This window comes from Marmota marmota, unplaced genomic scaffold (genome assembly GCF_001458135.2).
Source record: "Marmota marmota marmota unplaced genomic scaffold, marMar, whole genome shotgun sequence".
Lineage (NCBI taxonomy): Eukaryota > Metazoa > Chordata > Mammalia > Rodentia > Sciuridae > Marmota > Marmota marmota.
The window spans coordinates 13,615,790-13,630,951 of record NW_025999924.1 but is presented as its reverse complement, the minus strand read 5'-3'; the positions used below and the strand labels follow the sequence as shown (position 1 = coordinate 13,630,951).

At 36.0% G+C, this 15,162-nt stretch overlaps 1 protein-coding gene across 4 annotated transcripts in view; it reads left to right on the top strand.

Moving 5' to 3' along the window:
- Window positions 1-15,162, top strand: part of Nnt (nicotinamide nucleotide transhydrogenase) — a 94,692-nt gene that overhangs the window by 8,179 nt on the left and 71,351 nt on the right. For all 4 annotated transcript variants that reach the window (XM_015497328.2, XM_048800053.1, XM_015497332.2 and 1 more), the window contains 4 exons: window positions 766-995; window positions 4,042-4,259; window positions 7,015-7,102; window positions 11,477-11,565. In XM_015497328.2, coding sequence (XP_015352814.1) covers window positions 766-995; window positions 4,042-4,259; window positions 7,015-7,102; window positions 11,477-11,565 — 625 coding nt within the window. The remainder of the gene's footprint in view (window positions 1-765; window positions 996-4,041; window positions 4,260-7,014; window positions 7,103-11,476; window positions 11,566-15,162) is intronic.

Genomic DNA, 15,162 nt, shown 5'->3' with positions numbered 1-15,162 from the left:
TCTGCCCTAAAGATAATTATTATCTAGGACCCAGTTGGTGATCTCTTATCAGTTGTTGCTAAGCTTGTAGGGTCTCAAGATACCACATTTGAAAATCTCTGAGAAATTTCCTGTGGCCAAATTGGCAGGAAGGGGACTTTCAGTGTGGCAGGACACCAAAGTATGTAACATAGGATTGTTCTTCAAAACAGTGATTTATGCTGGTCATGGTGGCCCATACCTGTAATCTTAGTGACTCAGGAGGCTGAGAGAGGAGCATTTTAAGTTTGAGGCCACTCTCTGAAACTTAGCGAGACCCTGAACAGCTTAGCAAGACTCTGTCTCAAAAAATAAAAAGGGCTGGGGATGTGGTTCAGTGGTTAAATGCCCCTGGGTTCAATCTCCAGTGCCAAAAATATGAAAACAAACAAACTAAAAAAACACAGCAGTTTACTTTTGTCTTTGATAAAGGTTAGGACAAGGAGACCAGAATTCCCAAGTTTTAGAGTTAGCATGCTATGTAGTCTCTCAACCCATTTTTCTCTAAGAATGCCTTAAAGAAAGCAATTTGTTTAAATAAAATACTTAAAACATTCAGGAGAGTGGGCATAAAAATTTCCTATCATCTTTCAATAAAAGTAAAAGAATTATGATTCTGAATCAAAAACATCATTTTGGATAGCAACATGTGCATGCAGTATATTTTGAAGAACAGACTGCCCATTTCCATTTCCTGAAGTCTCTTGTTAAACATTTTTTTTGCTTATTACCTTTGTCTGTTTGTAGGAATTCCATATAAGCAACTGACTGTTGGAGTCCCCAAGGAGGTTTTCCAAAATGAGAAGCGAGTGGCATTGTCTCCTGCTGGTGTCCAGGCCTTGGTCAAGCAGGGTTTTAATGTTGTCGTGGAATCAGGCGCTGGCGAGGCTTCCAAGTTTTCAGATGATCACTACAGAGCAGCAGGTGCCCAAATCCAAGGGACGAAGGAAGTTCTGGCTTCTGATTTGGTGGTCAAAGTAATTATTCCTTTTTCCTTTCCCATTGATAGCATGCTGACTTTTGGAAATTGTTTCACAGAAAAATTAAATTACTTTCTTTGGTTTCTTAGTTTTTCCAATGTTCTTTCTTTTTAATTGATACATAATAATTATACATATGGGTACATATCTGTGTACGTATTTGTGGGAAATGATCAAATGAGCATAGTGAAAATTTGCAGTCAGTGGTCCAGGATACCCAAAGGCAAGTATTTAATTACTGCTAGAATTGGAAAGAAGATATGAATCTCAGCCTGGGATTGAATGTACATTGTCTGCTACCTAAGGGCATGGTGATTTGCACTGATATAAGTGCTATTTCTAGAGAGGGCATGACTATTCAGAGAAAGCAACATCTGGTTGAGTGGCAAGTGGCCTTGCTGACTTTAAAAGAAAGTCATAAGGAAATGTATAGTAGAAATTATATGCTAATGAACTTTAGAATTAAAATTTGAAGTAAAAAAAGTCATATAAAAAGGGAAAGCTGGAGGGGCTGGGGTTGTGGCTCACAGCAGTAGAGCACTCGCCTCACACGTGGAGACCCTGGGTTCGATTCTTAGCACCGCATAAAAAAAATAAATAAGTGCAATAAAGGTATTGTGTTCAACTACAACTAAAAAGTAAATATCAAAAAAAAAAAAAAAAAGGAAAGTCTGTATCAAGAGTCTAGTGCAGATGATAAATAGAATTGGGCACTAAATTAAATCTTGCACTTTCTACAACTAATGTAAGCAAAGTATGGATTATGGATGTATGATTACCAGATTAAAATAAACTCACTTTTCAGAAAGATATGCTTTTTAACAGATATTTTTTAGTTGTCAGTGGATCTTTATTTTATTTCTTTATGTGTGGTGCTGAGAATTGAACCCAGCACCTCATAGAGCTACAACCCTAGCCCAGATATGCTTTTACATATTGATTTCTAAGAAGACTCAATCACATAGGTGTGTGTGTGTGTTTTGAACATAAAATCCACTGAATAACTTGACAGCATCTTTTTTTTTTGGTACTGGGGATTGAACCCAGGGGTGTATAACCACTGAGCAACATCCCCAGGTCCACCCTTTTTTAAAACAAAAATTTTTTAGTTGTAGATGGACATAATATCTTTATTTTTATTTGTTTATTTTTTTGTGGTGCTGAGGTTCGAACCCAGGGCCTCACATGTATGAGGCAGTACTCTACCACTGAGCTACAATCCCAGCCCCCTGGCTTTTTAAAAAATTTTATTTAGAGAAAGGGTCTCGGTAAGTTTCTAAGTGCCTTGCTAAGTTGCTGAAGCTGGCTTTGAACTTGAGATCCTCTTGCTTCAGTCTCCCAAGCTATAGGGATTACAGGTGTGCACCATCATGCCTGGTCTTGGTAGGATCTTAAATGGTGATTTTGGCAGAAGATATATAAGACCAATTTTTATTGTAGAAAAATGATTAGTGAAATGTTTGTCTGGAGATAAGTTGTAATTCAGTTAAAGCTTTTCAAACTTTTAGGTTTATAGATATTTGGTGATATAATTTGGTATAGAGTAAAAGAACTTAGGTAAAATAGAAAAATAAGTACAATCCATTGCATCATGTTTTAGGGGACAAAACCTTTTGAAATGTCTTTCAGTAAATATAAGAATATATGTAAATTTTGAAGTGGTTTGTTTTTCATTTAGGGATTCATAATGTGTACAACCATGTTAAAGGTGTGATGAGAAATTTGTAACATAGAGACTTATAGCTTTATACCAGCACTAATAAACTATTTAATCTGGGAGCTCTCTCTTGAGTCAAGCCTATTAATATCCTTTGGAACACATTCAGAGGAACATTCAGTTGGCTTGACATACTCAGATGCTAGCGGTCTCAGCTGAGAATTTCATAAAGGCCAGTAGAATCAATTTGGAGTTGTCCTTTAATTTTTACGATTTTCATTAAGGATTTTCATGGAGAAAAAAGCATATAGTGTCCAAGAAGTTTCTTTCTTTTCTGGTGTTTGGAATTGAACCCAGGTCTTACACATGCTAGGCAAGTGTTCTACCGCTGAGATACACTCCTATCCCAAACTGGATTTTTTATTTTCTGAAATTTTAGGGATTATATCCAGGGCTTTATGCATGCTAAGCAGGTTCTCCCACTGAGCTACATGCCTGGTCCAAAGTCTTGAATCATAAGCATTACCAGGTCAATACCTGAAATAGGCAAAGATGTCTAGAAGCTAAAGGGAGATGATATGATATGATAGAAATCACTCATCCAGCATTTGTATTTAAAATATAAGTCCCAGATGCTGAGTTTTCTGTTTTTATTTGCCTAAAAGCATTACTACAAACTGGGAGCTAATGAAATGTCTTAAACTTCTTAACAGAATATATTGTAGCTTTTTGTTTAAGCCCAATTCAGCAAAGCTACTAGTTTGATTTATGTTCATTTATAGTCATCTGGCATTTTAAGGTGACATAAATCTATACTTACTACCATGGAGTATTTAATTTACAATGTTCCTAATGTCTGACTACTCCAGATGTTTATGCTTGTCAAAATTAGCAGGTATTGAATCTTTGAACATGCAAAAAATAAATTCCCATCTATTTAATCTGTCTTTTAATTTTACCAGAGTAATTGGTTTTGGGAGAACAGTTTGTTGTAAAACCTCCATATTATCTCACTGCTCTTTAGTTAATTGTCAACCCTAACCCAAACTGTGTTTTTCCTAGGTGTGTGTGCTCTCTATTCAGAACAGTCCATAGGTCATTAATCAAAAAATAGCATATTTCTTTGTGTGCCTTACTTTGCTTATGAATTTGGGCAGACACTTCTTAATGAAAGAATAACTTCTAGATTATTATTTCAGTCATTGTATATTTTTTGAATTGTCTTGTTTGTTTAAAAATATGATCAAGATTTTTATGTCTGTATTTTCTTTGCCATGCTGGGATTATATCCAGCGCTTTGCACATGCTAGGCCCATACTCTTACCACTGAGCTATATCGCCAGTGCAATATTCATATTTTAATCTGTGATTTGACTTTCTTTTCAGGTACGAGCCCCCATGGTTAATCCAACATTAGGTGTTCATGAAGCTGACCTTTTAAAGACATCGGGAACACTGATTAGTTTTATTTACCCAGCCCAAAATCCAGACTTACTAAATAAACTTTCCAAAAGAAAATCTACAGTTTTGGCAATGGACCAAGTTCCAAGAGTCACAATTGCTCAGGGATATGATGCACTAAGCTCTATGGCCAACATTGCAGGGTAGGTTTATTCTTTTTCATTTCAATTAAACAAAAGCACAATGGTGATACACAGACATCCACCCTGTAGCTCTTCTGTCTTCTAGTGATGTCCTTTGTAGTAATTGTTGGAAATTGCAGTCTTACGAGACTACAATTAAATTATTTTTATGACTTATTGTTTCATTGTGATCAGATTAGAAGTGAGCGCTAACGCACACTCCTTTTTAGTCTTCCTGGGTGGAAGAGAAGTAGTATTTTTATCTACCAAAGGAAATAATTGTCAGATTATTTGTATGAGGAATACAAATTTTGTGTGTGTATACATGCATATACTAGTTTCAAATTGCTGTTTTTGTAATTTGTCAAAAGTGGTCAAAAAAAGTGGTTACATATTAGCAGTTTGTGGAAAAATGAAGGTAGTTTATAAAATATTTTAAATAATATTTTTTTGCATGAAACAAAGTTTATGTGTTACAACTGAAGAGTCTGGGAAGGTCTTTTTTTCTCTGGGGAAGCTGAATGAGCTATGTGTTGTGAACATGAATTTTGACTTCTGTCACATGATGTCAGGTTTGAAATTTTCCACTTGTGGTGTCTGGATTTTGGAACACTTTGGATTTCAGAGATTAGGAATGCTTTATTTGTATATACATATTAACAGATAGACCATCTTAATGAGGTTTTGCTTAGGTGAATTCATAAAATATTTAATGAGTAGGGAAAATATCTGTATTAAATGAAGTTTCATCTGGAGTCAAAACCCATATTGATGACTGAGAGCCATGTCATCTTATTTTCAAGGCCACGATAGTAATACGCTTTAGTTGCCTGCCAGCAGTATTTCATTCCCTGTTTTTTGCCTGATTGCTATGTAGAGAAGAATTCTAAGATCCATTTTTCTTGGAAGAATATGACTATACTGGAGTAATCCTGCCTGCTGTGGGTGAGGTAGAGTATAGTCAGAATCTTTTGAGCAAAATAAATATTATGAGGCAATATAGGATGGGAGGAGTACCCAGAAGCATGCCTATCTCCATCTCACCCACTGTGGTCCCGGTTTGTCTGAAGTTTGAACCTTTGTGGATCCATGGGACACAGTTTGAAGACTCACTTATGTGATGTCCTGAGCTGACATATGCAAAGGTCATGCTGTGAAATGAATTACCTGGTATATATAACCACATGGTGTGGAATCAATCATTAATCTAACATAGACACTAGCCACATCATGGTGAAGATGAATTGCTTCTAGTTCAACTATTAATTCTGAGCTTTTGTAAAAATGCCCAGTTCACCACATTTTTTTCCTATTATTAACAATTTATTGTGTATATTTTTGTATAATCTCTCATTTGGGTAATTTTTCAGCATAGCAACTGCATATTTTAAAACATAATTCCCAAAGTAGTTTCTTACAATGATCTTTGTATATTTATCATATTTGCTCTTTGAAAAGTTTTGAAAAGTTCTATCATTTGAATTCAGAAGACTAACAGATAATCTCTAAAATACTGTTTCCTGTTCCAGTATGATTAACCAACATTAGTAATGACATTTTTGCATTGTTATATCAAGTAACAAAATATGATCAGGGAGAGGTTTTGTTGCCAATTAGAAGTTGGGTCTTAACGTTAAGTGGTTGTATTATTAATGAGATAGAGAATATTACTGAGCAAGAATGTATAAGTGCCTTTTAAAAAAAATGTATACTTTAAAAAAATTTTTTATTTTAGTTGTCATTGGGTCTTTTACTTGTTTATATGTGATGCTGAAGATTGAACCCAGGGCCTCACCCATGCCAGGCAAGTGCTCTATCACTGAGCCACAACTCCAGCCCTATAAGTGCCTTTTGAGTATAAAAATATATAAAATGGAGATCAGTGTCATATGTCCAAGTTCTCCTAGTAGAGTAAGGATGGTGCACACTGTTAGTTTTTATTGCACAGCTTGTTTCTTTAGCTGAAACACTTAAATGTTTATTGCGTGTTTACTATGTGACAGGCAGTATGCTAAGTACTTTGGCTGCATTATGTCATCTAGTCCTAACAACAGCTCTCAGAGATAGATGCTTTTTTTTGTCTCCATTTTATAGATGAGGAATCCAAGAATTACATTTTCTCAAGATTATAAAGCTAATCAGTGGTAGGTCTAGGACATAAACTGAGGTTGAGAGTTTCATGTTTTCAATCGTTAGAGATCAAGAGTTGGAATCTTATTATGTACAGCATATGGTTAATCTAATTATTTTATTTGACAGTTTCCCCGCTGTATTGTTTAAGTACTACATAATCATCAAAGAAAATTTAGACAGCATAATAAAGTATAAAGGATGTGGAGTCTCAGCATCCAAAGAAAAGCATTGCTGTCATTTTCTTGACTTTCCTTGTTACTTTTTCCTTCTCAACTAATCTTCTTTGGTATTCCTTATGAAGGGGCTAGGTAACCTTAAGGATAAGAATGTAGCTTAGAGCCAGGCTACCTGGATTAGGTCACTGGTTCTGACATTTACTGGCTGGGTGACCCTGGACAAGTCTTTTCATCTCTGTGTATCTCAGTCTCCTCTTGTAAATAAAAGTGATGATCCTACCTATCCAGAAGCTTGTTGTGAATATTAAAGGAGTGAGTATATGTGCAACACTTAAGAGCTGTTCTTGACACTTAGTAAATACTAAGTATTAGCTATATTCTTGACAAGGCAAATTGATAACCTGCAATAATGTATGGGCCGAAGACCTTTTATTTCCTGGGATTATCTATGTATTTACTTTTTAAAGGTATAAGGCTGTTGTCCTAGCTGCAAATCATTTTGGACGATTTTTCACTGGTCAGATCACAGCTGCTGGGAAAGTTCCTCCAGCTAAGGTAGGTACAACTTTGAATGATTCTTCATAGTACAAATTGGAAGCAAGGATATGTATAGTCTTAAAATTAATTATTTTAAAAATTTTATGTGTATTAGTGTCACTGATGACTTCTGTGTGCTCACAAATTTAGGGTGGCATCTCAAAGCTGAACGTTTAAGATTGCTTAAGAAAATGAAATTTGACTACTTTTGACTTACTAACTTGAACTCTTTTTTTTAAATGTATTTTTTAAAGTTCTGGTTGGACACAATACCTGTATTTTATTTATTTATTTTTATGTGGTGTTGAGGATCCAACCCAGTGCCTCACATGTGCCAGGCGAGTGCTCTACTGCTGAGCCACAGCCCCCGCCCTAAACTTGAACTCTTAAAGGGATTTTGGATAACTTGGCCTGAGGGCCTGTAAAAACTTCAATGTACTATTCAGCAAATTCTGGGTTTCCCAACATTGCAACATCTTGCAAAGAAAATATTACTTTGGTTTCCTCACTCCTCAATTTTTGGGTAACGAGGACAGAGGATGGGAGGTGATGTAATCAGGGCTTTTGGCAGAGGGGAAGGGTGCTGCAGCTTTGAATCCAGACTGGAAGCAGAGAGGAGCGGTTAGTGATGTGAAGCAGGGAAGGTTATATGAAAGGACAGGAGTTTTTCTTTTTTCTTTTCTTTATTCTAATTTGTTATATATGACAGCAGAATGCATTACAATTCAGGAGGTTTTGTTTTGATCCTTCAATTCTAAGTTCTCTGAATGTCAATATAGATCCTGAGGTAAGGTATAGGAAACAGGACTTTAAATATCTGTCTGTAAAGTACAGGTTTACCTTGTGCTTCCTCCTTTTAAATATTTCATTGTATAAACCCAGAGTGTTAAATAAAAAAATTTTCTAGGGAAGAAAGCCCCAAAGCAATAAGCACCTAATAGCAGTTTTATGAAATCTTGCTATTTATTGCTTTGAAGAATAGGCCACATGAAAAAACAGCAAGTGCTTCAGTGGAGGCCATAGTACCTAGTGAGAAACTATGAGCAAATAGCACAGATGTGATATGTAAAATGAGGACATTTTGACCTGTTCCTTAGGATTGTAAGAAAATGTCTTGCATTCGAGGTGGCCAGAAGTTCATGCCGTTCTGAAACGGACTGAATACTTTGATGCACAAAATCCACAATTCAGTTTTGATTAGAATCTTTCTAGAAATATATGGAAGTTGATAGGAAAGCTGTGAATATAGGGGGTTAAAAAGTGAAACAGGGGCTGGGGATGTGGCTCAAGCGGTAGCGCGCTCGCCTGGCATGCGTGCGGCCCGGGTTCGATCCTCAGCACCACATACAAAGATGTTGTGTCCGCCGATAACTAAAAAATAAATATTTAAAAAAAAAAATTCTCTCTCTCTCTCTCCCTCTCTCACTCTCTCTTTAAAAAAAAAAAAAAGTGAAACAGAAGGCAAGAGGCTTAAAAGAAGGAGAGTCATTCAGTCTTTAAAAAGTGGAAAAGAGACTGTCTTTATTGAAGAGTTTAAATTGCAGTTTAAAGGATTTGGTTACATGGCAAAAATAGTTTTCTGAAACTTAGGAATTAGTCACTAGCTGGGCTCATGGAGGTAGACTACATGATATTTTATTTGTGTTTCTTGTAAATATAGAGGGTTTTTGTTTTTTGGGTTCTGGGGATTGAATTCAGGAGCACTGAGTCCCCAGCCTTATTTTGTATTTTATTTAGAGACAGGGTATCACTGAATTCCTTAGCACCTCACTTTTGCTGAGGCTGGCTTTGAACTTGCAGTCCTCCTGCCCTCAGACTCGTGAGCTGCAGGGAGGACTGAAATCAATCAGTTGTTGAGTCTTAATGAAATGACAGGCATTGTTGTAGGAGCTGGGGGATGGACTGAATAAGACAAACATCCTGGCCACATAAAACTTGCATTCTAGTGGGCTCATAGTGAGGACACAACCCCCCAAAATATACAAGATAGTTTTATATATAAAGGAAATGAACCAGATGAGGTGATAGTAACAAAAACATGTGAGCCACTTGAGCTGGGAGATGGGGAGGCTCCTCTGACATTTGAGCTGATACCTCAAGGATGGAAAGAAAGAAACCAGGATTTCTAAGAAACTTAGGGTTCTAGGCAAAGGGCCAACACATATAGAGGACCTATTATGGGAAAGACTTTATTTAGTGTGTTCTAGGGAATAAAGAAGGCCATTGGCCTTGGAGTACGGTGAACAAGGTAGGGGCCATCTGCGATGATGTGGGAAAGGAAGGTTAGGTTGGATCACGTAGGGCCTCTCTGATAGGTCATGTTACAAAATTTGAGTTCTCTTGAAGGTGAGAGAAATGTGTCTTAGGATTTAAAATAGTTATCTGGCTGTTATGGGTGGGAGCTGGTACAGAGGGAAGAGTAAAGATAAGATCTCTTAGGAACTGGTTGTACCTGGGAAGGTGGTAGTAACAGAAATGTAGAGAAGGAGGTGGACTGGGAGATCTTTGGGAGTCAAACCCGGTAGTACTTGTTGGTGGGTTGAAGATAGGAATATGTGCAAAGGGAGGACTCAAGATGACCTCCCCAGTTTGTCTCAAGGAGTTGTGCCCAGTTAGTACCCTTTACCAAGATGGGGAAGCTGAGAGGAGGAACAGGTTATATATGACTGAACATCAGGAACAGTGCTATAATGTTCTCTTGCCCTTGCCCTTTCCTGACTGTATGTCTACACTGTGCCGGTTAGCAGTGACTGCTTTAGTTAAATTCCGTCACTTAACATAACAACAAAATTTTCACTGCTATAATGTGGATGCCAAGCAGCTTGCCCAAGGTCCTCTAGAACTAGGTAGTAAGAGAGTCAGAATTTCAACCTAAGCTCTCAGTCTCTTTTCCTCCATCCCATGCTAAAGAGCAAGAGTAATTTACTATTATAGTATCTATATTGATTTATTCATGTGCAGTTTTGTCTTTAAATTATATAGTCTTTGGCTATTTCATTTTTTGTTAATTTTTTTTATATAGAGAATAAATGGGTGACTTTATCATGTACATGTTTCAAAGTATATACACATTGTGGAATGGTTAAATCTAGCTAATTAACACACACATTACTTCAGGTAGTTGTCATATTTGTGGTGAGAGCACTTGACATTCAGTATTTTTCAAGAGTACAGTGTATTGTCAGTAACTGTAGCAATCTAGCTGTACCATAAATCTCTGGAAATTCATTCTTCCTAACTGTAATCATGTATCCTTATTATTTCTTGTTTCAGAATAACTTGGCCTAGCCCTGTGACTTTTACTTATTTCATTTATTTATGTATGTTTGTTTGTTTATTAATTTATAAGTGGTGGAATTTTAGTGTAGAACAGGGTTGGTGTCTCAGAGCCCTGCTTGTTCCCTCTGGTCCCCCTCCACCCCCTTTCCTATAGATTCCTCCCACTTCCTATGAGAAACCATCATCAAGATCAATTGACATGGTCTCTGAGACACTGCCCAGGGGTCACTGGAGAAGTTTGACTGCCTAGAATTCTTAAAAAGGCAAAAGCAGTTGTGGGCTTGATGGGTGGGTAGGAATTTATAAGCTTGACTGTTTCTGTGGGTGGCTTGTTTTTTTTTTTTTTTTTTTTTTCCCCTTCAGCAGGAACAGGGAATTGCCTTCAATGGACTATTTGTAGGATGTATAGCAGAACTTTTTTTTTGGACCGCCCCTTCTAGACTAGAGACAACATTGTTCTTGCTTTGTTTTGTGAAGGCGGGAGAGACTTGCTTCTGAGGAATTCTTTAGTTCTCTTGGCTCTGATCCTTCCGTGGTGTGGGAGATTAGTGATACTGCTTCAGATTTCAAGTATAGTTCATTCAGAATGATTCAGGATTATGTGGTTGGTCACCAGCTATTCTATTCAGAAGCTTTTGAGCTCAGAATAGATGGGGTAGATATTCACTAAAGTTGTGCCCATCTTTGGAACATGTTTTTCATATTTTATAACACTAGGAAAAAAACCTTAGAATGTGAGAGGGCAGAGTAGTTTGAATGTCATATGGGAATTTTAAAAGAAGTAGTTTTTATACAGCAAGAAAGAACCTGTTCATCTTTAGCCAGATAATGCTGATTGTGCTTACATAATTTTTACACTGAGATGCTGATAGGCTATTTTTAGTCGAGGTTATTGGTCAATACTAGCAGTTGTTCTTTTGTTAAAATTTTAAAAACAGTGCTGATTCAGCTAAAGGATAGACTGTCTACCCAACCCATGTATGGAGGGCTGGTCATTACCATGATCACTTATTGAAAGCTGTGTACCAGGCACAGAGAGTTGTTAGCTAGTAATTTTTCTTAATCAATTGATAATGGACTTTAATGAAAACATAAGTGTCTCTCCTTTTCCAGATTCTGATAGTTGGTGGTGGTGTTGCTGGGCTTGCTTCTGCAGGTGCAGCAAAGTCGATGGGTGCAATTGTTCGAGGATTTGATACAAGGTAAGTGCCTTACTTATGATGGAGGTTAAGCTAAAAGCGTTTTGTTTCAAATAGGGCCTATTACATTTTCCTTAGAATTTGTAAATTGCAATTGTGAAACAGCTCAGTAAACTCTCTCCATTTGAAAATGGTCTATTCTATTTTTTGCATGTGATAACTGAGGAAAATGCTCCACTTTTTAAAAATTAACTTAGAGTGAAAATGTATTAGTGGAAAAAACGACAGACAGGTCCAATCTCAGTAAAGCAGAAGTAATAAACAAAAGAATTTCAAACTAACAACTCAGTTCTTTCTCTGCATGGATTAACAAAGGGACTAGAGTTATCTCTGTTCTGCTTTTCAACATATTGCTTTAGTATGTCTTGCTTCTCTTCACAATGCTTTTAGACTCAGAGCATGAGCAGAGATGGTTGTGAGCATGAAGAGGGTGGCATAGTAGACATCTTAGTGAACAGACAGAGTAAGGATAGTACCCTACCTTAAATGGATGGAAGCAGGTAGAACCGACTGGGTAACACTCTCCAAGTGCTTTAATCTAAAGAGTAACACTACTTGAATTATTATTATTGTAGTATTTATGCTAAGGTAACTACTTTGAGCATAAAGAGAAAGTTGATTTCTCTAAAGCTGGCATAGAAGTATTTTCCTGGATTGTGTTTAAAGAGAAGTTTGATTAAATTGTTCATCACTGAAGACACTAGATACAGGATTTTTTTGAGAGGTGGTACCGGGGATTGAACTCAGGACTTTATTAAATACTTATTGAGTATCATTATCATTTAGGTATTTTCGTGCTTTTTTGAGATTGAAATGTGGTTATTTATTATCAACTGAGGGCAGTAGAGGCATAATAGCACTGCCAGTTTTATTTATTTTTTCATGCTGGGCATTGAGCCCAGGACCTTGTGCATGCCAAACATGTGCTTTACCCTTGAGCTATACTCCTCAACTGCCAATCTTGAATATACAATGATAAAAAAATTCAGTTGGAAAGAATGTGACTTTTCCAAGTAAAGATTGTTCCATAGAATATTGTCAATGGTTCTGACCTGAGTTTAGAGAAGTGATGTACTGATAGAAATCAGTTGAAATGAGAAAAGAAGACATTTCCAAAGTAGTCAGGTCACTAACCAAAGACAGCCAGGGTTAAGCATCCTATCCATCCTGGTTTTTCATTTTTAATGTTTACTGATATGAAGATTTTTCTAGACCTTCAAACTTTTAAAAATAAGTTTATTTTCACCTGGTTTGGTAGTGTAAGCCTGTAATCCAGCAACTCAGAAGGCCAAGGCAGGAGGATCCCAAGTTTGAGGCCAGCTTCAGCAACTTAGTGAAATGCTGTCTAAAAACAAAACAAAAAACAAAAAACAAAAAGACAAATAAAAAAAAAAAAAAAAAGAAAAAGGGACTAGGGATGCAGCCCCTTGGGTTCAATCCCTAGTACAAAAAAACCCCCCCAAAACCCAAACCCAAAACCAAAACAAAAAACCTGGTTGTTTATATTTTAATGTAGTGGACAATATATTAAAGTAAAAATGCATCTATTTGACCTAGAGATGATTTGGAACTTGGAATTGGGACAACCTTTGAGAATTTAGTATATTGATGCCATTGTTATAGATCATACATGGAATAGACAGCTGGAATAAAGCTATTGCTTAGCTCTATTTTTATTTATAATTTATTAAGTTTAGTATACATATAACTCAAGTGTATAATGAAGAAAGATGTAACGGAGTGATATAATCATTATCTAAGAATTATAGCTCATTAATCTACTCTACTTTGAGACTGGGGGTTTGGTTTTATATTATAAATATGAAATCCAAATATATTGGAAGACATACTTGATTGAAAATTTTTGTTGGAAGACTAAATCATATATATATTTTCAGTTAAACATTTTAAAAATTTAAGGACAACTCATTTACCAATGACATTAAAGAGTGTGATGTTTGAATTTTTTCAAACAATTGGACTGGGCTATAGATTGGTAGAACATGTGATTAGCATGCACTATGTCCTGGGTTCAATGTCCAGCATCAAAAAAAAAGGAAAATTACTTGGAGATTCCTCTTTTTTTTTTTTTTAAGTATTTATTTTTTAGTTGTAGGTGGACACACAATATCTTTACCTCATTTTTATGTGGTGCTGAGGATTGAACCCAGTGCTTCACACGTGCTAGGTGAGCGCTCTACCACTGAGCCCAACCCCAGTCCTGAGATTCCCCTCTTAATAATAGTGAAAAATATAAAAAAAGCACAAAAATGGAAGCAAAAATTCTGCCTAGAAATAAATATTAACATTTTAATATATATTCCTTTTGTACATATTAATTAAAAATGTATTTTTACTAATGGTACTATTTAATTTATTTATTTGTTCTAATTAGTTATACATGATAGCAGAATGCATTTTGATTCATTGTACAGAAATGGAGCACAACTTTTCATTTCTCTGATTGTATGTGATGTGGAGCTCCACCACATGTGCAGTCCACATCATGTATAATCATACATGTATTTAGGGTAATGATGTTCTTCTCATTCTACCATCGTTTCTACCCCCATGTCCCCTCCCTTTCCCTCTCTCCCCTTTGTTAGGTTCTTTTAATTGTAGAGCATGAAGATCTTTCTTTTCCTATAAATATTTTTAATGTCTGCATAGAATTCTATTGTATAGAATAGTGATTTACTTAACTAGCTCACCAAAAATACATTTTTACTATATTAAATACTATATATGTATTTAATTAAAAATTATATATAATTATATAGAGAGACATAGATGGAGATTATATATTATAATATGCATTATAAGATAACAAATATATATTTCTTGTCAAAAATTCTCAGGCCCCTTCCCAGAACCACTGAATTCTAATCTCCTGCAGAGAGGCCAGAAGCTATATTTTTAGCAAGAATAGCAGGTTATTCTTGCCATCAGGAAAGTTTGGGAAACCATGGTCTAAGCCAGTAAATCACTAGTATCCATCATGCTCTGGAGCGTGTGCCTAAAGAGTAGAACATGCAGTCCACACTGAGCAAGAAGTTCTCTGTTAGCTTAATTAACAAAGCATGTTAATTAATGGCCCACCACTGCCCAGCCTCCCCCCAGGATACTCTCTCTTTCTCTCTCTCTAGAGGAACATACGTGTTTGGGGATATCTCATTATTTCCTTTGGATAAATTCTTAGAAATAGAATTTTGGGGTCAAAGATACATACAATTGAAATTTTGATTCAGTATTCTTATGTGATGAGATTAATTTGTGAGCAAAGATATAACAATAAAGATTCCAAAGTAGCACTTATATTTTTCTAGGTTTTCATTTTAAAATCATCTTTATCAAGCTATAACTTACATATAAGAAGATACACTATTTTAAATACATGGTCTGATGAATTTTGAAGAGTGTTATCATTTGTAAAACCACCACCACTTTAAGATACAGAATATTTCTCTCATCCCAAAACATTGCTTTGTGCTCCTTCCCAGTTAGTCCTGGCTCCAACCAACCATTGATATGTTTCTATCATTACAGCTTTTTCTTTTTAGGGTTTCATATAAAGAAACTCATACAGTGTGTACTCCTTTC